Source organism: Parus major, chromosome Z (genome assembly GCF_001522545.3).
Source record: "Parus major isolate Abel chromosome Z, Parus_major1.1, whole genome shotgun sequence".
Taxonomy (NCBI): domain Eukaryota; kingdom Metazoa; phylum Chordata; class Aves; order Passeriformes; family Paridae; genus Parus; species Parus major.
In genome coordinates, this window is record NC_031799.1 from 63,069,932 (window position 1) to 63,095,416 (window position 25,485).

Sequence of the window (25,485 nt, forward strand, 5' to 3'; positions counted from 1 at the left end):
ACTTTGTGCATCTCAAGATGATTTATGCTTGCATTATACTCTGGACCAAAAACTGTCACATAGATTTGGGGGCCTTCTCTACAATGAAACAGCAAAGCAGTCCTCTAAATGAAAATGAAAATATTCAAACCTAATTCTTCATTAAAGTGTGTCAAACTTGAAGCCCATAGGGCTATCTTGATGTCAAATCAATTAGGGAAGATATATTTAACTACCAGTATAGTTTACTCAAGATCATTAAATCAAGCTTCCTTGTAACATCATTTACCTTTAAGAAGGAGCACAGCATTCTGTCCTAGTTTCAGCTGGGGTAGAACTAATTTTCTTTACAGTGGTTGTCATGGGGCTGTTTGGGGTTTGTGCTGAACACAGGGTTGATAACACAGAGATGATTGATCATTTCTGAGCAGAGGTTACACAGAAATGTGTAACTTTCTGCTCTTCATTCTGCCACAGTGGTGAGGTAGGGGTGCATGGAAGACTGGGAGGAAACACAGCCAGAACAGGTGACACAAACTGACATCCCCAAAAGGGATGTTCCAGACCATCATCTTCAGTACATAGAGCAGGAGGAAGAAGGAGAAAGGCAGGATATTTGGATTGATGGTGTTTGTCTTCCCAAGTCACCATCATAGGTGATGGGACACTGCTCTCCTGGAGATGGCTGAACACTGGCCTGCCTGTGGGGAGCAGTCAAATCATTCCTCAGTTGGCTTTGCTTGTGTGTGTGAGTTTTGCTTTCCCTATCAAGCTGTGATTATCTCACCCCACGAGTTTCCTAGCCTTTCCCCTTCTGATTCTCTCCCCAGTCCTGTGGGTGGGGCAGTGAGTAAGCAGCTGCCTGGGGCTTGACTGCTGGCTCAGGTTGAGCCACAACACATTCCCCAGACGCAGACAAACAAAACACAGAGCTACGGCTATTAAGCAGTAGCTCTGTGCAGAACAACACTCAACAGGATAGCTAATGTTAAAATGCTTTAATATAAAGAAAACCAAAACACCTCCTGAACCCCCTGAAAAATGCCAAACAAAATCTCACTAAAAGGTTTATCAAATTACAAAGGTAAAGTAGTGATAATTGTGTTTTGTCACTGTGAAGGTCTAACTTCAGGTCTACGAGTGGGATTCTTAATCTGAATCACTCTTTTTTAGGAAGGAACAAGTACCGAATGGTAATTACCGTCCTTTGTAATGTCTCCTTTAATTGCTTTCATTTCTACAAAAGTTAAGCTATTTCAAACAGCAACAAGGTATTTAATTCCTTGGAACCTGCTGAAAACCACAGTTGACATGCTGGGAGGCAAGAAACACCAGCTTGTTTTCAGGCTAATTATGATAAAGCTCTAGGTTTATTATATGGAATAATTTCCATGCGCATTACAGTGGCAGCTGAACACTACAGAGATGAAGAGAGGCAGGTGCAGGCTGTGTGAACTTCTGCACTTCCATACTCACAAGTTGTTTTCTGCCACACCCTCTTCCCCTTCTTCCCACCTTCCCCCCACCCTCTGCCACTAAATGGCATTTTGGACAAACTTGGCTGGACAGCCCTGCTTGACACCATCAGATATTTGACAGAGGCCCTTTTCTCCATTTAAAGACTAAACCATATGCATTACCATTCCTCTAGAACCACACACTGTTCTCATTAATGGCACAAAGTGGCAAGGGAAAAGAATGCACAACAGGATTCATTCTGAGTGTCCTGGGGAAGTGCTACAGCAGGAGATGGGGAGATGTTATTGTTTTGTTTGCTTGTTTTTGGGTTTGTTTTGGTTTTGGTTTTGTTTGTTTGTTGTTTGTTTTGGGTTTCATTTTGTTTCATTTCAGGTATTGTTTTTTGGTTTTTTGGGGTTTTTTTTGGGGGGGGGAGTGTGTCTGATGTGATTTTTTTGAAGTAATACAGCAGCCTCTACCTGCAATTGGTCCTGAAGACCTTAGGTGGAATCATGAGGATAAGAAAGAAGCAACTAGTTAGATGTGGTGACCCAAAATGCAATTCTTTCTTGAAAGGAGAAGTCATAGTTTCAGAACTACTAATAACCAAATGCAACTCATATAGTTACAGAGTAACTATAGCAGTTAATAGTACAAAAACTGGAAATTGAGGAAAACTTCCTGCTGAAACACAGTAAAAATCATAGCTCAGAGGTTCTGGTCACTGCAGTTTTGTGATGGCTTAAATCTTAAGGTAACAATTTCCTAAAATGGGTAGATTATGGCAATAGCTTTTTAGTCTTTCTAGACATTCTCTAGACAAATTTCTTGTGATCTTTTTAAAGCATAAGTTTTATAACATAAAGATTGTATTATGACTTTTCTCTAATTAATGCAAGTACAAGAATTACCATTCTGGAAGGTTCCATCACTAACTTATTGGCAGAAAGACTAAGCTGCAACTGAAGAGTTATTTTCTTTGGAGAATGAGATATTAGCTATTTTCAGAGAGATTTAAAAAATCTTTGTCATGTAGGCAATAGTAAATCTGCTGTTGCTTAAAATAATAGAAATTGTCTGGTTTCATGGGGCTTGTTTTCCCTTGGATACAGAAGGTTTGGGATTATTCCACCTTTCTCCAGTACTATAAAACACATTGTAGGGCCTTTTCATCTTTTCTCCCAAGACCCATGGCTTTATTTCATTTCACACACATCTCATAAGCATTACCACTTTGTGTTGGGTTTTCATGGCAGGGTTTTGGTAGTGGGGGTGCTATGGGGTTGTTGTTTCTGAGAAGCTGATCTACCAGCTTCCCCTGGGTCTGATGAAGCCCGTGCAGTACAACCTCAAGGAGGACCCACAAAGCAGAGCAGTTTGTTTTACGGTTCTGGCATCGATTCTGTTCCTTCTCCTGGGAATAACCTGGAGTAATATCTTGTTGCTGACAGTCAGAGGCTGTATCAGCTCTCATGATGGCAAGGAACTTCCACAGAGCTGTGTCTGTTGGAAGATGATACAAAATAACCCTAAAAGGAACAAAATAGTCAAGAAGATAAAAAGAAATGGGGAAAAAAAATTCAAACTGTTACACATGTAGCTTTGCAACTACATATTATTCAATAAATGCTACAAGTTTACATGCTGATACATTTTATAATAATTAAACTTTGGATACTTTTCATATTTAGTTTTGATACGTGTCATATTTGCTCACATAAATTATGGAAACTCCCAGTCGAGTGCAAGAATTAGAGATAATACAATCTTGAGGCCCAGAAATGCAAGACGTGCTAAAAAGAGAGATTTCAAGTGAGTGCTGCCATTGTGTAACAGGCAGCACTCAACCCTTTTTTTTTGCTCTGTTTTTGTATAAAACATGGTCTTCTCTGTTGCAGTTTGAAAAAAAATTATTACAGTATTTGGTGCTGTTTCCAAAATACTTACAAGAATACATCTGATCCCTTCAATTTGGGTTTCTGAAGTTATGTCAGAGGCAAATGCAAGGAGAGATCCAGGTAAAATCTTAATGCTTTTGTCTCCTGTTTTTATGTCCTCAAATTCAAGTTTATCATTGATGACTGGATTAGGAGTATTGCCCCTATTATTACAAATTAGTGTTTTCTCATTAACTTCAGAAAAAAAAAATAAAAATCATGTTTATGTGATTTCATCTTGACTATTTTAGGGGCTCCAACAGAAAAGTCTGCTACCTGAAATAAGCCAAATATTTTATTTCTAGTCTGTTACAGGTAATTTCTCTGTGAATGTGTCACCAGGCCATAGAAAGAGCTCACTTTAGCTGTTTCAAAGTTCAGGAATCCTACTTTACAAACTCACTGTATGTGATGAGCAGAGTTCATACCTTCTTTTTTCACAAGGAGTTTTGAATTGTATTAGCTTTCAGATGCAAGGTAGGCAGGAGAATTAAGTGAAAGGCTGGCAGTTTTCGTGAGTAGCTCCCTAAAGAGCTGATAATGAAAAGCATCTCTCCGTGTCACTTACAAAGCTTTCCTCATTAACCCTCTAACTCAGGCTGAAGCTTCCAATAAGCACTTAGTTTTGCATTTTCTACCGGCATACATTTACTTAAAAGAACTCCTAAACAAAGAAAACATACATAATTATAGGGCTAGAGGTTTACAAGGTGGCTTACATTCGATGACCTGCTACATTTTCTTCTATTTTCCTTGCTAATGCTATGATTTACATCTCAACATCCAAGTACATGCCCATTATAGGGAGAAAGCAAGCTGTATTTTTCTTAATTAACCGGTAGTCCTTTAAACCTTCAGAGGCTGGTATTATTAGAGTATTATAGAGGAATACAGATTAATCAGTAGCCAAGACAAGAAGAGCCCAGCCCATGCAAAACTGGAAGTAAATCATGGGGCAAATGTTTTTTGCATTACCTGATCCTTCAAAACATTTGATGATAGGATGTCTCAGAGATGCCTGTGAACTTTGAGAGATCATTAAGGAATTGTGCTAGGATGTAGCACTGTGTCCATATCAGACTCTTCTCATAATGCAATGAATCCAGGTTGTCTCAAGAAATCCTTATACGTGGCCATTTGATTTCCAGAAACGTGTACGAGTCAACCGTGTTGAGTTCTGGCAGCTCCAGCCTATGATGAGCATTTCCCTTTGTGGATTAAGAATCATCTGGCATGCTACCACACACATACCGGCAGTCCACTATCTAACTAATTACTTCAGTGTTGAGTCATGACAAACGACACTCCTAAGGGCAATCTGGTAACAGGAACTCAACTGTCAGCAACATCACTGCATCACTAGTGATGCACCAAGTATTCTTCAGATGACTAATTAACATCTACCATTTTCTTCTTCAGTAATGTATTTGGTGAGGCACTACAAGGTCTGGACAAACCCTCAACCATTCATACTGTTTAAACTGCAGCTCAGTACCCCACAGGCACTGTGGTTTTTTTATTTCCTCTAATATTTAGACACCAATTCATTACAATTTGTGAAGGAAGAGGTAGAATGGTTTCAAAATCTCAATTAAAAATCTCTGAAAATTATTCTACTTATATGACTACCCTGAAGATCTAAACCTTTGCTGACTTTTGATCTCCTTTCTTTTTAAAAAGTATTCTCATTTCTTTATTTTACTGAAGATCAGCATTTAAAGAGGTCCCACTCCTGCTTTATCCTCTGTTCAGTAAGTTCCCCAAAAAGATACAAGAAAACCAAACCCCAGCTATTCAGAACTCTTACGAGTTATAATAGCTTAATGCAGTTCCAAATATATCCTAATTTTCAATCGAAATTAAACAAGAAAATTACAATTGTTCCTTTTACTCAGAAGTGTCTTCAGTAAAATGCAAACTCCTTTTCCCTTGTGACGCTGCCATTTTGTAAGCTGCACCAGCCAGCCACCTCTGTAACTGTGCTCAAGCACAGCAAAGTGTCATCAGCTCTAGTAGCAGCTCCAAACAGAGCAGCAGGAGTGTGGCACGAAGACCAGAGGACTTTCCCTCTGTACAAACATTTTTGCACTGTGTTGCAACACATCGTTTATCTCTGTTGCTCTGCTCACTCCTGGTACTGACAGGTTGTGCCATCACCATTAGAATTCTTCCCCTTATTTTTTCATTGGACAGCTCCTGCCAGCTCCCTCTTATTTTCCTACCATTCCAGGATTTCCTTTCACCTTCTGACAAAGGACAAGGCTGTTATAAATTTTTCCAAGTGGAAGAACACTTCCCATACATATAATTTTTAAAAGCCAAGTTCATTTTTGGTGACAGTCATGCTTTCCCCTTCAGAGAGACCCTTTCTGAAGCTAAATCCAGATTACTTATTAACTGCCTTCTACCCAGCCTCCTACCTGGTCATCTGCAGCATGTGTGTGCATGGGATATTCCTTGTTTACTCTGCCCTTGTTGACGTCAGCTGGCAGGACAACAGATGTGACACTAAGTCAGATGTCACTGCTGTCCTGTTGGGAGGACTTATCTGTCAGTGAAACATGACCTTCAGATTCAACACTTCTGAACACACCTGACAACCTCTTTTTCTGCCTCTGAACCCCTCTAGGTGTTTTCCAGCTTCACAGGACAGACATGGGGTGCCTATCTGCACTTAAAGGATTAAGTCTCAGTATTTCTTTAATTCCAGTCCAGGGATGGGTAAACAATCTCAGAGCTGAATTTCCTCAGAGAACTTGAAAAACATAGTTTGAGAAACAAGTTTTTCCATGCTCACTACTGCAAATGAGGCAAAGTACCAAAGCATACGTGGTATAGCATACTGTTACAGGTTAATGTCTATGTATACTGTCAGTTAGGTATAAAGAGCAAGAAGACAATATAGAAGGAATCAAACCATCCTGAACACAGTAAAGACAGTTACTGCAACTTCAGTTAAGTTCTTTGTACAGCTTAATCAATAATGGAATAGAAACTGGGAAGGGAGTAATATAAACTCTATAAGCCACACTTCACTATGCAAGTCTTTTCATATCAGAGAAAACTACATCAGATCCAGGTGGATCTTGGAATTCTGAAAATGAAAAGAAAGCATGAGACCAGTTATGAGAAATTCTAAAGTCTGCAGGTGTTTTCTTTACAAAACATTGGTAGCAACAAGGTTACAAATCTGGAATGCATACTTATACATGGTAAATAAGCGTTAACTGTTCATGAACTGTATTGGTGATGGCATTTATGCACTCATTTCTTTTTCGCAGAAAAAAACCCAATGAAAACAATGAAACATCCCAGGCATAAGGGAAAGACCCCATTTGGAAACTCATTGACAGAATGTTGCAAGTTCTTCCTTCAGAAAACCATTACAGCTGCTTTAGCTCTTCCTACCTGTGCTTATTCTGGAATTCCATGTAGATTTCCAGGTAGCAATAGTATTTCCAATGGTCATATAATACTGAATTCCAAGCAATTACACAAAGAGGCTTTATTCCATAAAAACAGTAAGTTGTTACGTGTATGAAATAAATAACTATGCTTACAAATTTCTGATTATTTTCAAAGAAATTCTGTTCCTAATACACAGAAATGTGTATTAATACAAATCCCCACATGCATCATCATCACACACAGTGCCAACATTTTCATACAAGGACCTTAGATGTCAAATCAGGGCTTGGAGCCGTTTAAGGCAGGCATTGGTTGCATATAATCTCTTGTATAAACACAATCTCTTAGATCTCTGTCGTTTCAAAATTCATACTTTTTAATCGTTCTTCAAGCACATCAGAATCTTCATCACTGTCTGCACTACTGAATTTTGTATCAAAATCCAGCTCATCCTTCAATTTACTGGTCTCTTGGCCATTTTTAGAAGTCTCACTCTCAGTTCTGTCTTGTCCTTTATCAATCCTGTAGAAAACAAAAGGGTTGTTATCACCACCCACTTCTGGAATTAAAACAGAAATGGGACAGGGGATAGAATATCCTCCTGGCATTCCATCCCAATGTAGAATGGAAGATGGCAGGAGGTGGGAAGAAGGAAGAGAGGGGCAATAGCAGTCCCTATAGTTACTTCACGCTAAATAGGAAGGACACAAAACACAATAAAGTATGCATTAAAAAGTATTGAGTACAGAAGAGACTGTAAAGAAAGAAAAATAAAATTTGAACAGCTTGACCAAGTAAGCAACTGCTGGATTGTTGTCACAAACTAGTGAATTAATGTTTTGTGTATCATACTCAATAAAGAGAGAATGCCAGTAAAAAAGTCAAAAGCCAGCTAAATATATTGTGGTAACTGTGCTCAATAGCAGTCCTTGTTTAGTCCTTCTGTTCACTAGTAACTGAATTATCAAGTGGCAGACAAAATGCATACAGCTAAGTGGATTGTGTATATTTAACGATGCTCTACACCAAGACCTGTTTTGAAGTGCTTTTTTCTTAATAAGATACACGATTTACCCGTTGGTGTTAAAAAGCCTTATCCAAGTGGGATGTTTTTTGGCTCAGCCCCACTAACATCAATAAACATTTCACCCCTAGTTTCATTTGAACAAAGCAAAGAAAACAACTCCTACTGACTTATGCTGGGATTATTGAGAATATGCATAAAGTACAACTTCTTGGCAGTTTCCAAACAAGGCTTATTACAAGGGGAATTATCAGTACAGGACTGAAACGATGTCCCCTATGAGCTACTTACGGAATTACTATTTCTTCTTGTTTCCCACACTTAGCACAGATTTTTAGTTTACCAGCACATGGTCGACAAATGATATGATAAGGATCTTTTACAGTCTTCTGGAGGCACTTCACACTGTGAAAAGAAAGAAATATGAGTACAAAAATATCATGAACACTCACTAAACATTCTGTGTTCAAATACAATACACAAATATACAAGAGAGGAACAAATACTCCACGAAAGAGGAACAGCACATTTTAGGCTGGTTTCAAATGAAACAGTATTTTATCAAGTAGCATTAGCAAAATCATTGCAGTTCACCCTTCCCCCATACTTTTCTCAGGAAGAATTACTAAAACAAGTACCAAAAAACAAAAATTAAATTAAGAATTTTATATTTAAGTTGACAAAAGAAACATTTCCATTCATTTCGCTAGGTAGTTTTTATTTTAAAAGTTGCATAACCTCTGGTTTAATAATAAAAGTAGCATATGGCATAAAAAAGTACATGGACTTCACAAATAAACAGCTTTCAGTTCAAACACTGTAATGACTTCCTCTTGAATTTCTCAGAGTATAAACTAGTCAGTGCTAGACTTTGTTTTCTGTGAACACAAGCCTTCATGGAACAGGCTTCTCAACAAATAAATTGTCAATCTAGTAAGGCAGAGGGCATGGGCTATTCTTTTTCAAAATAAGATAAATTCTGTAGACTTAGCAATTTCCAAAATTCTGTGGATTAACATTCAGCTGACATTTCTAAAGCCTTGTATATCTGGAGAACATAACCCAGAAAAATATATCCCATGTAATGCTGCTGTCTTGGAAGCAGTTTTCTTGGTTGTCATGCCCTCAAAAGTTCTTCCCAAACTTTTTCATACCAAAGAGGGAGACTACCAATGTGAGACAAATTTATATATTTTTTAAAAAATACTTTACCTTCTAATAATCAAATGCTCAAAATACAAGTAAGGTATGGAAAAATTGTGGTTGTACTAACACTCATAATCTTAAAGATGTTAAAAAACTAAAAATAAGTTGAGGTACATAGAAGTTCTCCATTCCCATCTTTTGTGATATAAAGAATTATTTTTCTTTCTTTTACTTTTTTTTCTTTTTTTAATTGTCACATTTTTAATGTTTATTAAGCTTTTCCTTCATCCAGAAGCTTCATCTGTTGAAAATTTTCACAATCTTGTCATCTCAGAACAGTGGCTCACCCAGCCATTGTACTGATGGCCTAGAAATCATCACCTGTAAAGCTAGAATACTCTGAAGCACAGCTTCCTCATTCAAAAATATGAGGGAGAACATCACATATTCTGTTATAAGCTGCTGCTCTACAGTGCCACTTTTTCTACTTCCAGTGCTTCCATAATTTACATGGGAACTTTGCCTGCTTTCTTTCTTTTGGGAAAAGAAAAAACAGGATGCACACAGTCACTTGAGAAAGAGTTAAAAAACTACAAAATCCAACTTTGTCTGTGGTGCACAGAATGTGTATTTTTTATTCAGCAAGCCTTCTACACAATAAGGTACTTTTTACACAAAAGGGTGAAACATATCACTAATACCAAAATGAAAGCTACTGTGACAAACCTGGATGTATTGTGCACCACAACCCAGTTGTGAGTTTCTCTGAGTTCAATGTTTCATTGCTGGAGCACTGGCTGTGTCTGCTAGCACAGGAGGGTAAGGACTCCTGCAACTGATCAAATAAGAAGGAAGCAGAGAGCATCTCCTTCAGAAAACTAAAATAATTTGTATGTTTGTGATAGGTTGAAATATTTATCATCTTTGCTATACAGTTATACAAAACCAGATATACATATATACATATATATTCTGTATATACAATACAGAAGTCTGTGCAAACAATGTCAACATTTACTATTTAGGATCATAATTTCCTAAAGAAAAGGAGCAAACATGCTAAGAGGTAATGGAACGCATGTATTGCAAACATTACCAAAGCACAGAAGTCGAGAGATGTACAGATCCCTCTAATACAGACATGAAACAAGACCTTAGAAAATCGTGTTACAACAGGGTCAGGTTTGACTTTTTGTTCAGGAGGACACACTGATGGTCTTGGAAACTTACAGGTCCACAGTTCAACCAATTTTAACAGCAGAGGGAAGCAGTTGCTTTCCCTCCGTGTCTTCATCCCAAAAGCTTAAGATAAAAGACTTATGAATTAGAAAATTAACATTGCCTTTACGTTGTCATTGCAGACTCCACATTTGAAAAATGTTGCATAATAGCAGCTTCTTCTTGTGAGTTTCCAAAGCCAGAATATTTTCCCAAAGCTCACAATCTACACAATCAAAAATTAAGATAAAGTATCTTCACTCACCATTTTTTAGGTTTTGTCAGTAGTTTGTACTTTCTGAATTTTACTCGCCACTCCAAGATACCTTTGCAATGCTGACACACTCCATCATGAAGCTTAGCATTTATTTTCTGAATAAGTAAAAAAAAAAAATAAAATTGAAGATTGCCTGCAGTCAAGAGTAAAATCTTGCTTAGAAAGATTATATAATTTATACAGTACTATAAATATGTTTGCTTGATATTAACATTAAGCCTTTCATATACATTTGTCTAGAAATTTTATTCAATAGAAAAGAGTATCTTGAGGTTAAAGACTAGATGATGATGATGATTGACAATGATTTTAATGTTCTTAATAGTGGTACTTCTTTTTGTTATTATATTGTTGATAATTGATTACTGTAGGTATTTTATTCTTTTCATCTCTAGACATTTTACAAAATGGATTTAAGGAGAGATAAGCCCTGAAATACACAGGTTTTGTCTAAAGAACTTACAAGATTTAGCATTTAACTTACTATTGCTCAAGCTATCTCTATACTGCATAGTTTAAATAGTCTCAGGATTTCTCCTCAGATAACAATAGAATCCACAAACTATATGCAGTCGAATTATTCAGTCTCTCTTTAATCCTAGCCTTCCTTTATGAGAAACATTTTTCCTCTCTGCACCTAAGATAAAATCTTTAAAATGGTAAACCATGCTATATTTTTGAGACAATGAAAAATTTACCTTACTATCTCCTACAACATTTTGTGTTTAGCTTTCTCAGAAATATAAAATATCAATTGGCCAGGAGTATTTGCACAAGAGACATTATTCTAAGATGGGAAACAGTACCAAACCACATTCTTATTTTAAATAACAAGCTATAACCTTGTATGCTCAATCTAATTTTATTTCTTCTCTATTTAAGAATGCCAGCAGTACTGTTGTCTACCACATGGGTGTTCATATTCATTCAGAAATTTAAAAGCAGAAATTTAATGTTTTAAAAAGGCATGTAATAAAAAATGTATTCTTTCAGATAGTTGAAAAATGGCTACCAAATCAACATTGCATTAATAATACCATATCTACTTCTCAGCAGACCTAGAAGGAGTGATTCTGAATTAATTTGGATTAAAATTTATGTTATTCTTTTACAAGTGAACAGGACAAAAAAGTTATTCTATGAATTCAGCATCTTCTGAAGTAACCTCCCGCTTTTGTGACCCCCCAAGAGCTTCTTACTATTCCACAAAGCTTGACTTCAATACACAAGACCAAAAAGCCAAGCTTTAAAAAGTCAGCATCTTATTCTATTGCAAAAAATGTGTATGGCAGAGGAGATGCTACTTGCAAGTGAAACTATACTCTGGGACTAGTGTTCCATTGTCTCCTTTTTTATTAAAATTACACATCCAGTAGGAGTTTTTCTGTGGTGTGGTTAACTGAACGTGTGGTGCTTTCTGGCTGTTTCAGTTAAAAGAAAATTATTTTCTAAATTATCAAATACAGACTTGGCATATTAAGAAGCCAACCAAGCAATGTTTTGCATACTGCTTGAATATTGAATACAGAAAGCTGTGGTTCTGATGCAACATGAATACATTTTCAAAAATATACAAACAATTGCTTAATGTGCAAAACTTCTCAGAGACGAAAATCAGTAAGCTCCCAGCAGATGTCTGTTAAAGGCAGTTCAGTGCCCCACAATTCAGTATCTTGCAATTCAAATTGCTCTGAGCAGTACCTGTGTTCAGTCTTTCAAAATTCATGCAGTTCAAAGAGAAGCCTTGTTTTCATCACTTGACCAGCACAAAGTAAGGCTCCAAGCACTTTAGCCTGCATGAGCTTCCAACAACAGCCTGCCTGAACTTCCCAGTGCTCCCCCTCGCTGCCCTGACTCGCACTGATTGGTAATGCGGGAGGGCAGTAAGATACAAACAGTGTAATTTATTTTTCCAGGTAGAGACACATTTATTGTTAACAGCTAGTTCTAGTGTTGCTAAGGCAGAAGCCAGAGAATGTAAAAAAGACTGCAGTAGCTTAAGCTGAAGGTAGATGGTTGTCTTTCCAAAGAAGTAGTTTGCTTCCTGGATGAAAAGGACAGTGTTTCCCTTAATACATCCTGACATCAGGCTGGAGCTGGGGTCAGGAGCCGTGGCACAGAGCAATGCAGGGGCGGGCTCAGCAAAGCCTAAAGCACCTGGGATGCAAGAGCCTGTGCTCAGGACTGCATGCCCTGAAGAATGAAACAGAAACTACTTCAGAAACTTCTCATCTGAAGCAAATCCAAAGTTCATCAAACAGGCAGCCTATTACAAATTCTGCGAAATATTTGCTGTGGAACAAGAAAATATGCATTGTTATTATTTATGGAGCTTTATAAAGCTCTTCCCCACCCCAATACTCTTTTATCATCTGGCTCCTAAGTATACCACAATCACATAGTGATGCATTTCATTTTTCTTTTTCTTCTTCCAATCAAACTGAAACACTGACCACCCCAAAAGCTGAAGATGCCAGAGAGGAAGGGGCAGTACAGCAGGGCACAGGCAATTCAGGAGGTTTCTAGCATGCATTGATGACAGCTTCCTTCTCTGAGTGATAGAAGAGCCAACAAGGAGAGGTGCCATGCTGGATTTTGTTCTTACCAACAAGGAGGGGCTGGTGAATGCGAAGCTCAAGGGCAGCCTGGGCTGCAGTGATCATGAAGTGGTGGATTTAAAGGTCCTTGGGGCAGTGAGGAGTATGGGAAGAAGATCACTACCCTGGACTAAGACAGCAGACTTTGACATCTTCAAGGAACTCCTTAGAAGAGTGACATGGGATAGAACTGTGGAGGGAAGAGTGGCCTAAAAGAGCTAGACGATATTGAAGAGTTGTCTCCTTCAGGTTCAAGTGCAATGCATCCCTACAAAGAGAAAATCTAGAAAGAAAATTGAGAGGCCTGCATGGATGGACAAGGAGCTCCTGGAGAAACTTAAACAGGTAGCTTTCAGAGGGTATAAGCAGGGAAAAGCAGTCTGGGAGGAATACAGGGAAATTGTCCAAAAAGTCCAAAGGGAGATGGTTAAGAAAGCCAAAGTACAGGCAGAAATAAATCTGGCAAAAGGTATCAAGGATAAGGAAGAAAAGGTCCTTTAGGTATGGCAGAAATCAAAGACAGACTCGGGAAAATATGTGTCCTTTCAAAGGGGGATGGATACAGGATACAGAAGACCTGTTTACCCAGGACAGAGAAGGCATTTAGACAGTGGGATTGAGCATACCCTCAGAAAGGCTGCCAATGACACCAATCTGTATGATGTGATCAACACACTGGAGGGAAGGGATGCTGTACAGAGGGACCTGGACAGGTTTGAGAGGTGAAACTGTAACAACTCTCATGAAGTTCAACAAGGCCAAGAGCAAGGTCCTGAACCCAGGTTGTGGCAATCCCAAGCACAAATACAAGGTTGGTGGAGAATGGACAGAGTACTCTTAGGAAAAGGACTTTGTGTTTTGGTGGATGAGAAGCTCAACATGAGCTGACAGTGTGCGCTTGCAGCCCATAAATCTGGCCAGCAGGGCAAGGGAGGTGACTCTGCCTCTTCATATTGCTCTTGTGAGACACCACATAAACATTCAGCTCTGGGACCCCCAATACAAGAAAGACATGGACTTGTTGGGACAAGTCCAAAAAAGGGCCACTAAGTAGATCACAGGACTAGAGCACCTCTCCTATGAAGGCAGGCTGAGAGTTGAAGCTGTTCAGCCTGGAGAAGAGAGGCTCTGGGGAGACCTTAGAACACCTCTCAGTACCAAAGGGGTACAAGAGAGCTGGAGAGGGACTTTTACAACAGGATGTAGTCACAGGCCAAGGGGGAATGGCCTCAAACTGAAATATTGTAGGTTTAAATCAGATCTTAGGAAAAAAATTATTTACTGTCAGAGTGGTGAGACACTGGAATAGGTTCCCCAGTGAAGCTGTGGATGCCCCACCATTGGCAGTGTTCAAGACCACTTGATGAGACTGTGAGCACCCTGGTCTAGAGGAAGGTGTCTCTGCTCCTGACTGGGGGTTTGGAACTAGATGAACTTTAAGGTCCCTTTCAACCCAAACCTTTATATGATTCTATCATCCCATTTATGTGTGTCAAAAATCACTTTAAGCATCCTGATCCAGGCATAAAGAAGCCTGGACTTTTCAACATGTTAAGACCACAAATCTTACACAGCTACTCAAAACGAAATCACATTGCATCTGCTCAGAAAGTCACAAAGTGGAAGAAAGACAACAGCTTTGAAGTTCTAATTTCCTCCTTCTAAGATGCACATATACAACATCTTCCTCCTCTTCAGCAATTTTCTGTATTTTTTACTCAATTTTGATAACTCAGTTATGGGGCATTGTAATTAATCATTGGCTCAGCACATCTAATCAAAGAGATGCTAAGACTCTACAACCCTATCAGGCAGCTGGTTTAGAAAATCAATAGAGAATGATGGATTCATGTAAAGAAAGCAGAGTTTAATTTGTGTTTTAGATTTATTTTGCTCAGAAAAAAAAAAAAAAGTCATGATATTTAAATGCTGCCATTACTAAAACAGGTTGCTAATTCACTGTGTTCTTTTACACTGAATTCAGCATCTCCTCTGACCATAAAAACCCACAAAACACCTCTTTCAAAAGCAATGCAGACTTGAAGAAGTAAAGAAAGCTGTCCCTAATGAAAGATTTGAATAGTCTGTTTTTTCAGATTTTTGAAATTGCTAAAAAACCATGTGAGAGAAGTTCTGATAATAAATCAGAGACAAACTTTTTTTGTTTCTCAGTTCCCAGTCAAAATGGGGAAGTAATTATTAAAATCCAATAAATCCCTCTGGTGCTTACCTTCCCTATTAATATTTACTTTCTAATATATTTTGTATATTAATTAAACTTTCACAAATTGTATTTTCTTTCTTTTGCCCATTTAATAGCTTGCTTTCCCTTAAGGGTATTAGAAAACCCAAGAACCCACACGAAACCCTGAAAAAGGCTTGTAAACTTCATTATTCTTTTCCAGCTTTTCCACACAGATTTTGCAGGTAGTCGGGCCGTCACACACAAATAGGAGGTAGTGCTTGAAATTAATTTCTTGGTGTCAAATCAATTTCTTGGTGTGAAAACTACTCCAACGTGTTAGATTAAGTTTCTGTTGTGGTGCTCTCTCTGTGGTTTTCTTTATGCTCACTTCCATGTTTCAGTCAATAGCTCTCTCTTTAGCATACTTTGCTCCAAGGACAAGTGTAACTCATCCAGTGCTTACAAGTATGTCCACATATTCTGCAGGGAAATTACAGTTAAGCAATACAAACACACCTAAGCAGTCTTAGGGTATGAGGCCACAAAATATGCCATGTACATGCTATATGCAAAGTCAGTGTACGTCAGTACATTAATGAACCAACATCCTCTGCTCATGTAACCTAATATTAGATCACCTAACAACTTGCCCAAAGCAGCTCAGAATGTATTAAATGAATGCACCTACACCTACTAACTTGGCACACAAAATAATCCCTAGCTAAAACTAGCATTAAAGTGTCCACAGGTAAGATGTAATGACAGGGCTTCAAAGAAGCTTCACCATCTGTTTGTAATCTTCTAATTATGAGTGAATCTATGGGTATTTTTATTTCCTCTACTAAAAGCAGATGCCTGCTACAGAGCACACATCAGTGGTCTATTCTGTTGTAAATGAGTGTAATGCTAATGCCACCCATAAACTTCCTTACCAGAAACACAGGTGATGCTGCTTCAATCAGCAAGGACCAGTGCAGCACAAGGATTAATGCAGCACATGGATGAATGCAAGATTTTCTGAACTGAACTGAGAAAAACTAAACTCCACAGGACCTCCAGTGCATGACTGTAAAGCAGTTAGAGTAGCCAGTGCAGACTGACAAATGTGAAACTGATGCCAGATTTCAGGGTTCCAATATACATTACACAGGCTGAAACTGTCCCCCACAGTTATTGCATCAGCATTACTTGAAATTCCTTTCTCTACAGATATTTTCTCATCAAATGTATTTCAAAATTTAAGCAACCTATGGAGATAGCATTTAAACGAGCACTGAAGGACTCTCACCATCTCCCCCAGAAAGAATGGAAAATACACAAAGACATATAAACACACACACACCAGAAACATTTCCTGCACTTACCCACACATTCTCTCTCTCACTCTCTGCCCTACCTCCAGAGATGGGTTAGTCTTGAGCAGATATTATATTTGCTCCTGTCCTCCCTACATGAAGGGCTACAACCCAAGACTGAATGTACTTCTGAACCCAGAGTGACACCAGTGGCTAGAGAGTAGACTTCAGCCTACCAAGCTACTCTACATTGCAGCAAGAACATTATCTAAAAATACTGCAATACAGTTATCTAACATTTCCAGTCAGCCACTGGTTTATCTTTATCTCCCTTCTGCGCTTCAAAATATGATTACTGACTCAGCATTTAAGCTCTATATTCAGTTGTTCCCTTTCTATTGCTCTGTCACAGTCTCAACCAGTGTTTCCACAAAAACAAGTGATTTATCCATGCACCTAGCTGAAAAAGTAACTGACATTAACAGTGTGGTAAAGCTGAGGTTCAGAGGTAATAAAGTTTAGGGAAATGTGGATTATCACCTTGTACATAGATGTACTTAATGAAAGAAGAGAAATGTAGAAACTAATCAGTCATTTGAGTGTAAATATGAATCACTTTGTGGTTTACCATCTTACTACAATGGGATTCTAAATGTTCTCATTAAATTATATTGGCTTTCATTTCTAGAACTACTGCAGCTTCCATGAAGACCTGTGTAATATACTTTACATAAAATGTATATTCATATAACATAATGTATATTCCTCAGCTTGGTGCTGGAAAGAGCTATTCTGGAATATACCATGTAATGCAAACACCCATAAACAATTCCAAGATTCAATAACTAACAAGACAGTGTCTTACCCTGTCCTGGCTACTCCTTCTTCAGGTCATCCTAAGATGCAAACTCTTCCAGCACTGTTGTAGACTGTTCCCCAAATACAGTAGGGAGGCAGTGTATTTTGTTGCAAGGATATTTCACCACAACAAGCCTATCTCAGAGCAATGCTCTAGTAATGCTGTAGTAAAGACTGATCATTAGAGAAAAGACAGATGGATCTTCTAGCATGTTTTCAAGTAATCAGATCTGTGGCCTCTAAGATTAGAAAATGGATTACATGGTCAGTGTCAGACAAAGAGCACAAAACATTTCAAAAAAACAACAAACCAACTGGATAATGACTGCCAGCAGAGAAAACTCAAAATACTATTAGATCGATTTCCTCTGCAGATACTGCTTCACTGAGAGAAACAGCAATAACACTATAATTAACTACCTCAACTCCACCCACTGTACAATCTCAATCTACTGTAGTAAATATTCAACGTTGCTAATGCAGTGCACAATCGCAGCAGGATTCAAATTTTCAGCTGATAAGCATTTTGCAGCCTTTCAAGATAATATTGCATTGGACAGTGTACAACAGTAGACAGGCCAAATACAAAACCTCCCATATGTTTAACAGTGATTTACAGGAGATCCACCCTGCTTGAGAAGCTTTAAGCATTCTTTTGATCTACTGAAGTAATGAGAGGTAGAAAAGAGTAAGCTCCACTCCTGTATCAGTCTCTGTGGTAGAATTTCTGATTTCTTCCTTTTCCTTATCACACATTGAACATCCGTGACACATCTGATCATCCAGGACTATAAAAGACAGAGATGCAAAACTGACAGTATTCAGCATAGTCCATATCTAAACTATGACATTATTCGCCACTTAATCTTTGCTAGTCTAACTTCTTTAAAATTTCAAAAACAGCAGAAATGGGGCTAGTCATCATTATAATGACCCCTGTGTATCCCTGTTCCAGTTCTGGCCAAACCAGGGTTAAAAATTAGTCCCAGGCTAGGACACTAAGGTTATTCTATACCACCTCATCATTTTTCAAGAATGGGGGAGGCATCCCTTCCAGGTCAAATAGCATGGTGTGGTCTGGTACTGCCAGGGGTCCCACAAAGTGAAGGCTTGTGTGTGAATCATCTCTTCTACACTACTGCTGTTACTGTTTGCTTTCTTATTTCATTTGCTGTTTCCAGTAAATTGTCCTTATCTAAACCTGTGATCTTTGCCTTTTGTGCCTCCAATTCTGTTCTCTGAGGCTGTGCAGGGAGAGAGGTAGGGCGAGGGGTGAGTGAGTCAGTGAGGAGTGAGTGAGTGGTGCGTGGTTTAGAGTGTTTCGTTTGGAACTGGGGAATGTAACTCCTAAAATATGGCAATACCTTAGGACTTGAATTTGTACACGACAGTATGCCCCAAGAAAAAGGAATGAATCCTTTGCACTTACCTAACATTACCTAACTTTATCTAACCCCAGAACAGGAAATGTGTTCTTCAGGATGCTACTGCCACACGCTCAGCCCTCTCCATGAGCCAGCAGGTATAGAGATAAAAAAAATAATTTGCTTGAAATAGAAACAAAATAAAACACAAGTTGATGTCCACAGCAAATCTTGGCTAGATAGTAAAAATATATATATTTATTTGAGTGCATGATATTGTGTAGTCAGAGCTACAGGACACAAATTATTCTCAAAGGGAAGAAAAACAGAAAAACAGCCATGTGGGTATTAAAGCAATTATTTCCGTTACAAAACTGATACCAGAATTCAGTTTCTCTTTGAAAACTTTTTGATAGACCAGCTCTCTACTGGTTATTTTTGCGTGTGTGTATGTTTCTACCCAGACATAAAATACTCTCCTATCAGAGGTCATTCAGTGACTCACACAACAAATAATACTGCTTAGAATGCCAGGAAAGCAGCCTGTTCAACTTGCAGAACCAGTCCTTAAAAAAAATCTCAAAACCCAACAAAAACAAACTGACAAAAACCCCAAACTTCCCTCTTCGGCATCAAGGCTTTAACTTTCTAGTTTTTCCCTTCCTCACAGTTCTTTTTGACAACCCAGTCAGGGATACTGATATGACAGCAATAGCACCACATGAACTCTCCTAGATTATTCATCCTCTGTTTTGCTTTAGTCACCTTCTCGGTTTAGCCTGCAAGACGAAACATCCCACTTCTATGTTGTTACTATTCAGACACACCGTGTGTTCTTCAGCCCCTTCCACATATTATGTTATCAAAGCTACAAGCACAGATCTTATTTCAAGAATATATTGTAGACCATTTCCCTTTGCCCGCTTAGAATCAAAAAGAGACAAAACAGTCTTCTGAAACAGTGAAGATGATAACTTTTGTAGCAAAAGTGCTGATAGACTAGCTGAAGACACCTTTCTATCTAAGTAACCAGAAAAGCCCCCCCTTTTTTTTTAAGAAATTAAAGTACACATGAAAGTTATCTCAAAAGTAGGCAGATAACAGCTGGTTATTTATGTGTGATGGGAGAAAATTGTTCAAATTAAGCTCTCAAAACATCAAGATTTCTGAGTTATGACCACATAATCACCAACCTTGAGAAGGCTTTTCAAGAAGTCACATGGGTAACGTGCCATAAAACATTTAATTACTGCACTTACTGCACAAATGCAAGCACTTTATTTCAGTTCTCCTCTTAATAATTCTTTGGCTTAACTAGTTCCTTTTATGTCGTAAGTATGACTGAAGTTTCACACTACGCATTTGCTTACAGTGACAACTGTCTGAAAGGTCGTGCTACGACTCTCTCTCAGCAGCGCTGTGCCTGGTGCGGGTGGACCCGGGCCAGAGCTGTCCCCATCGCTCAAACCGTGCCTCGGCATCCCCTGCCGCCTGACCTCGTTTGCCATCCCGAAGGCTTTTAGGACCTCACAAGGACCAGGGCATGGCTTCAGAGCCAGAGGGGAATCTGCCCCTGCCTTCGGCAAGAAACCTTTCCCGCCGCTCCGGCCTCAGGGGCTGCGTGGCCCGCAGAGGGGAGGCCTCTGGCGCCGGGAGGGCTGCGCGCCCCCCGGGCCGGCCCGGGCCCGCTCCCGCCTACCTTTCGCCGGGTGCTGGTGTCGTACTTGTCGTTCTTGAAGGCGCGCGCGTTCTGGTGGCGCTGGGGCCGCGTGCGCGACACGTTCCCCCGCTCCGAGCTCATCGCCGGCCGGCGCCGCCTGCCCCGGAACCGCTCCCCGGGCCCGCCCGCGCTGGGCGGTGCCGCCGCTGCTGCGCCCCCATTGGCGCTGCGGCCCGCGGGGCCCGCCCCGACCGCCTCCGGCCGCCCCGGCAGCCGCCGCGCCGGTGCAGTCTGCGGGCGAGGCGAGGCCGGCGCCGCTCCGGAGGCTGCGCGGGGCGGGCTCAGCGCTGCCAGGGCCGCGCGTTCTCCGGCCGGGGCCGGGGCGCTGACGGCCGCCTCCCGCCGCGCCGTTACTCAGCACAGCCGGCGTCCCCACACCTCACCGACCCGGCAGTCGGGAGAGCGCGGGGCCGCCGAGCGGAGCGCCAGGTGCAGGTAGGGGCTGTCCTCCGCCGGCGCGGCGGGGATGGACGGTGTGCGGGTGACCCGCTGCCGCGGTGTGTGGGCGAGTTGTTTCCTCCTCGCAGGTCCGTCCGTGTCTCTTCCCCCGGTCGGACCCGCGGCCCGTCCGCACCGCCTGGCGCGGGCGTGTGTCGGCCCCTGGGGCGAGCGGAAGGGCCCGCGGCAGCCACCGGCGTTTCCTCAGAGAGGCGGGCGGCGCGGCTTCGGTCTCGGGCGCGAACCGGGCGGGGAGCTGCCGGCCCCGGCCACCTTCCTGGCCGCGTCCCTGTGCCGCTGGGCTCGGGAGTGTCTGGGGGTGTCGCCTGCCTCAGGGTGCCCGGGTGCTGTGGGCGATCTGTCCCGGTGCTCCCGTCTCCGTGGTCTTGCCCTGGACTCCTTTGTTGGCAACGGGCGCCCTGACTTGTACACGCTTGCTAAAGTCCGGCTTTTCGCGGCTCCGAACAGTGCCTTTGAGTCACTGCTGAGGACTTCTGCGGAACCCTCTTCAGATGCGGACGCCTGAGGAGTTAATTTAGCTCCCGTCAGCCTGGTTAAATTTATTCCTTCAGCTTCTGCTTTTGAGGGTGGGAGTGACGGTGGCCTCAACATTGCTCTCAGGTATTACTGATGTAAAAATCTGGAGTATTTGTTCAGTAATTAAGGAGGAAGTTGATGGCTGCGGTAATCAGAGTAGAACCACCTGAGCGCGGAGAGGTGTGCAGGGCGGAGCTCCTCGCTGGTGGCCGGCCGGGCTGGGGCTGCTGGAACACAGCGGGGCTTCAGCGCCCACGGCTTTAGCCGGGCAGGTCCGGGCTGTATGTCCAAGGCCTTATGTAATCGACTTAATCCTGCAGTTCTCTATCTGGAACCCTTAGAGGTTTAGTTTGTTCTTCGGATGATAAAGGATGTCTGGATTTTTCAGTGGGAGTTTCCTGTATTCCTTTTATTTATTTATTATTATTTTTTTTTCAGCTGTGCCTCTAGGTTTTGATATATACAAAGTAACCAGCAGAGGATGTATAATGTCTCTGTATTTAAGATAGCTAGAATTTGTAAGACAAGCAATGGTGTTTATTTGTTTAGAATCAAATGAACCAAAGTAAAGTTTTCGTTCCATCAGGCTTCTCTGTTTTCATGCAGTATACTTCGTCCTTTGAAAACTACCTTGAACAGTTACTTCACAGTAATTTCTTAAGTATAGCTTTTTCATAATTGAATTGACTTTCTTTTGTGTTGTTTTCTGGACTTACTATGTATTCTTTCTTAATGTTCTCTTAATCAGACACTTAACAACACTTTATCAGACATTCTTTCTTACTGAATATTATATTGCTTTAACTATTGGACTAGTTAAAGGATATTCATATCCTTCTGTTCCATTTTTAATATAACACAGTTGTTGAAATAAGTGTTGGTACTTCAGTAGTGGCTTGATCTCAAATTTTCATTGTATTGTGTTCAGTCAAAGTGTGAGGGAAAATACTTCAGAATTTCTTGTTTCAGCAGTATATAATGGACACTAACAATGAAAAAAACCCAATGAAACAACGAACCCACAACCAAAATACACACAAATAGCAACCAAGCAAAAAAATCCCCAGCAATTTTAATATCTTGCCCGTTATGGTTTGAACAACACTTAAAGTTCCTAACCAGCAGCTATATTTATGAGTTTGGCTTTGTTCTTGTGAATAGTTCGCATGAAATAGGCACTTCAATTTAAATAAACAATTAGAATAATTTCTATTTAATGTAAATATAAGATTTCTAGATAAGTGTTTGCAAGGGTTGGGCTGCTTTTGAGACTAATACATACTAAACTAATCAAAGGTTCCACTTTCTTGTTATTATGTACAGAGATAAGAGGACAGGAATAATTGCTTATATGAAAAAACTACATTTGTGTTATCCTAGGATTCACAAGATAAATACTTGATCTTAATCTTTAAGATTAAATAGACATTTTTTTCCCCTTTTGTCAGCCTTTATGAGAAGGCTAATTGCCACAGAATGAATTAAAATCACTGTGTGTGGGCAGTTTTACATTTGTAATTTTATATGTTAGGTCTTTATTTGTAAGAAAGTTAAAGAAATAAAATTGATAAAATGCTCTGGGTTTCCTTTTAAAAGCTATCCCAGAAGGGTTAAGTACAACTTGGTTAAGTACAACAACTTGAGTCTGTTTTATTTCTTAGCCTCTATTGCTGCAATAGAAGAATTTCCTGCAGTTTCTTATACAGAATTTTCATACTTAATTGCTATGAAAAATGCAATATAATTTTAAAGAGGATGTATGTTTCTTTATTGTATTCTTTTTGTGGTTAGTATATTTTACCAGCTGTTGGAACTGTGTTTGCAGAATAGCACTGATATTTTTATTACTACTGAAAAGTCAAGTAGAAGGTGAGATAGTTGTGTTGTTGATCTTAGGATCTGATGATGCTGTAATGAGCACAGAGATTTACATCATACATGCTCAGAAAGTGTTTGACTGTACCTTAGGTATTCACAACATCTCTTAGTCAAATGAGTCCCATTAAAGTTACTCATCTATACTTGTGGAACCATATGCTTAAAGTAATCAGAGTTGTTTTTGCCTCAGCTTCACTAAGAGTCCAGATAAAGCACACATCCAGCTTATTCACACTCTCATGTGAATACAGTCCATCACAGTGAGTGACAGACTAGTTCCAGCATAATAAAAACATTGTTTGCATTTAGTTGGAACTATTTGCCTGTGAATGTTCAGTACATGTTTCGTGTCAGATTGGTTCAGTTAGTGACCTGCTGTTTTTCTTGGGTCTTCTGAATGAAGAAAGTAGCATGTATTTGTTTTAAAGGAAAGAGTTGTTGTTAGCCATGATTTAATTGGAGAGCGATTCTGGAATCAGAATCTTTTGTTTCAGTAGGCATATTTTCCATTGGATTAAAAGATCAATATATAAAGCCTGCATTAGTCTAGCACAGGAGAAGAATAATACTTCATCTGTGGTCTTCAGCGTGTCATTTGCCATATCTAGTGATTGCCAGATTTAAGCTGTTTTGGGGGACAGTACCACCACATCAGCTGATTCACTGTGGTTTACTTCAGTACTGCACTGTGTGTGAATCCTTGCAGGCTAGTTTCCAGTCTTCTGAAATTACTTTGGCAAATAACAAATGTTTTCTGAGTGAGATCATATTTGTAGTGTTGCTGGGCTCTTTATACTTAGAAATAATGTAAACTCCTGTTCTAATTCTTTCTGACAAGTGGATTTATAAGAAATAAGAAATTCTGTAGCTATTCATATATGCTGGTGTCGAGTGCAATATGCTGTTCCTGGGCAGAACAAATTATTTATGTCTCACTTTTGGACGTACAAATTCTTTTAAATTTTTCACAAAAAAAAAAAAATCAGCCGGTAGAATAAAGTGTAATATCTAACTTTACCTTCAGCATTTCTGTAAAGGTGGGAAAACTCACTCAGAACAGATCCATAATAGTCTTTGATCAAAATAGGAGTGGTTTTGAGTATTGGGTCATAAGTACTTGGGGAAAAAAGCATGTTGAGGCATCGCAGGAGCTTCTCTGGACTGTGAAGATGAACTCATTAAGTGAAGGTGAAAGAAGTTGTTTCTTTGGTGCTCATATTTGTAAGAGAAGTAAAGAAAAAACCGATTCACACCACCACCGCCGCCCACTCGCCCCAAAACAATAGGATTTTTACTTTGCATAACACAATCCAAACGTTTTACTAAGGCTTTCTCCATAGACTTCTTCCATTTATCCTGACTTGTGGGTATAACTGAAACTTAATGTTCACGTAATCTTATCTGACAGGGATAAGTTATTCCAAATTTGAGTGACTAATTGTGCTGATAAATAAAAAGATTATTGTTACTTCAGCTGGCAGGAATATGGTCTTTTATTTAGGATCTTCTTTAAAAGCCTACCTACCTTCTTATGGGAGCTGATCAGTACTTCCTGCCATATCCTCTAAATGGGTAGTGTTGATCTCCCATGTTTAAGCATCTGTGGTTTCCCTCTGTTTTGAGTAAAACTAGGGACCTGGGGTGAAAACTCTAAGCTGGAAGGAAAGGAAGAGACGACTTACACATCCAAAAATACAGATAGTTGTTCTGTGATATATGTTAAAGTTTTTGTAGCACTGTTCTTAAAGCTTACTTTAAAAGAAATTTACACATGTAAACTATGCTTCTGTACAAATTTAAGGAAAAAAAATTGAAATATCTAAATATTGTTAGATATTAAAGTTAGCAGTAAGATCTTCTTGTTTTATTGGATGACCCAAATACTTCTGGAACAGCATGGTACTGTTGACAACTGAAATCTGCTTGTTTTGTAGCTTGACTCAAAGCCAGCATGTGAAATTGTGTTTATGTTATAGGGAACTGTAAGGAGATGAACTTGGGACCTGTAGGTAGATTTGGTATGAAAAAGTTGTTTAAGTTGAGATGAGATGCCTTAACACAGGGAAAGTAGTGTAAATGCTTATCTTTGGGGTGCTGCTTTCCAGCACTGTACTTGTCAAATTTCATTGCCCTTATCTCTGAGAAGTATTGCAGCAACAAAGGATC

At 39.7% G+C, this 25,485-nt stretch overlaps 2 protein-coding genes across 5 annotated transcripts in view; one reads left to right on the forward strand and one right to left on the reverse strand.

Annotated features, from left to right (window-relative positions):
• Positions 1–1,330: 1,330 nt before the first annotated feature.
• CZH9orf85 (chromosome Z C9orf85 homolog) lies at positions 1,331–20,579 on the reverse strand. 3 transcript variants are annotated; one of them, XM_015615168.2, is made up of 5 exons: positions 20,446–20,579; positions 10,436–10,542; positions 8,098–8,211; positions 7,156–7,304; positions 1,331–2,966 (listed from the first exon to the last, which is right to left on the reverse strand). In XM_015615168.2, exons 1-5 carry the CDS (start codon positions 20,545–20,547, stop codon positions 2,908–2,910), a joined length of 531 nt encoding a protein of 176 aa, XP_015470654.2. In that variant the 5' UTR covers positions 20,548–20,579; the 3' UTR covers positions 1,331–2,907. The 3 variants fall into 3 exon arrangements, with proteins under 3 accessions (XP_015470654.2, XP_015470653.1, XP_033376265.1); XM_015615167.3 differs by lacking the exons at positions 1,331–2,966; positions 20,446–20,579 and adding an exon at positions 20,117–20,306 and having other exon boundaries at positions 6,498–7,304; XM_033520374.1 differs by lacking the exons at positions 1,331–2,966; positions 20,446–20,579 and adding an exon at positions 19,940–19,996 and having other exon boundaries at positions 6,498–7,304.
• Positions 20,580–20,741: 162 nt separating this feature from the next.
• The window catches only part of ABHD17B (abhydrolase domain containing 17B, depalmitoylase), a 20,529-nt gene continuing 15,785 nt past the window's right edge, over positions 20,742–25,485 (forward strand). Inside the window, exon 1 of one of the 2 annotated variants that reach the window (XM_015615176.3) lies at positions 20,742–20,901. The gene's annotated coding sequence lies outside the window, so the exon portion shown is untranslated. Of the gene's footprint in view, positions 20,902–21,410; positions 21,526–25,485 lie in introns of those variants that run through there. The other variant, XM_015615177.2, reaches the window with a different exon arrangement.

Coding starts and splice junctions, on each gene's coding strand:
- CZH9orf85 (XM_015615167.3), bottom strand. CDS start 20,254: ATGGCAAACGAGGTCAGGCGGCAGGGGATGCCGAGGCACGGTTTGAGC. Junction 8,212..10,435: donor CTGACAAAACCTAAAAAATG/GTGAGTGAAGAT, acceptor TTCTTTTCACAG/TGTGAAGTGCCTCCAGAAGA. Junction 7,305..8,097: donor CAAGAAGAAATAGTAATTCC/GTAAGTAGCTCA, acceptor TGTTTTCTACAG/GATTGATAAAGGACAAGACA.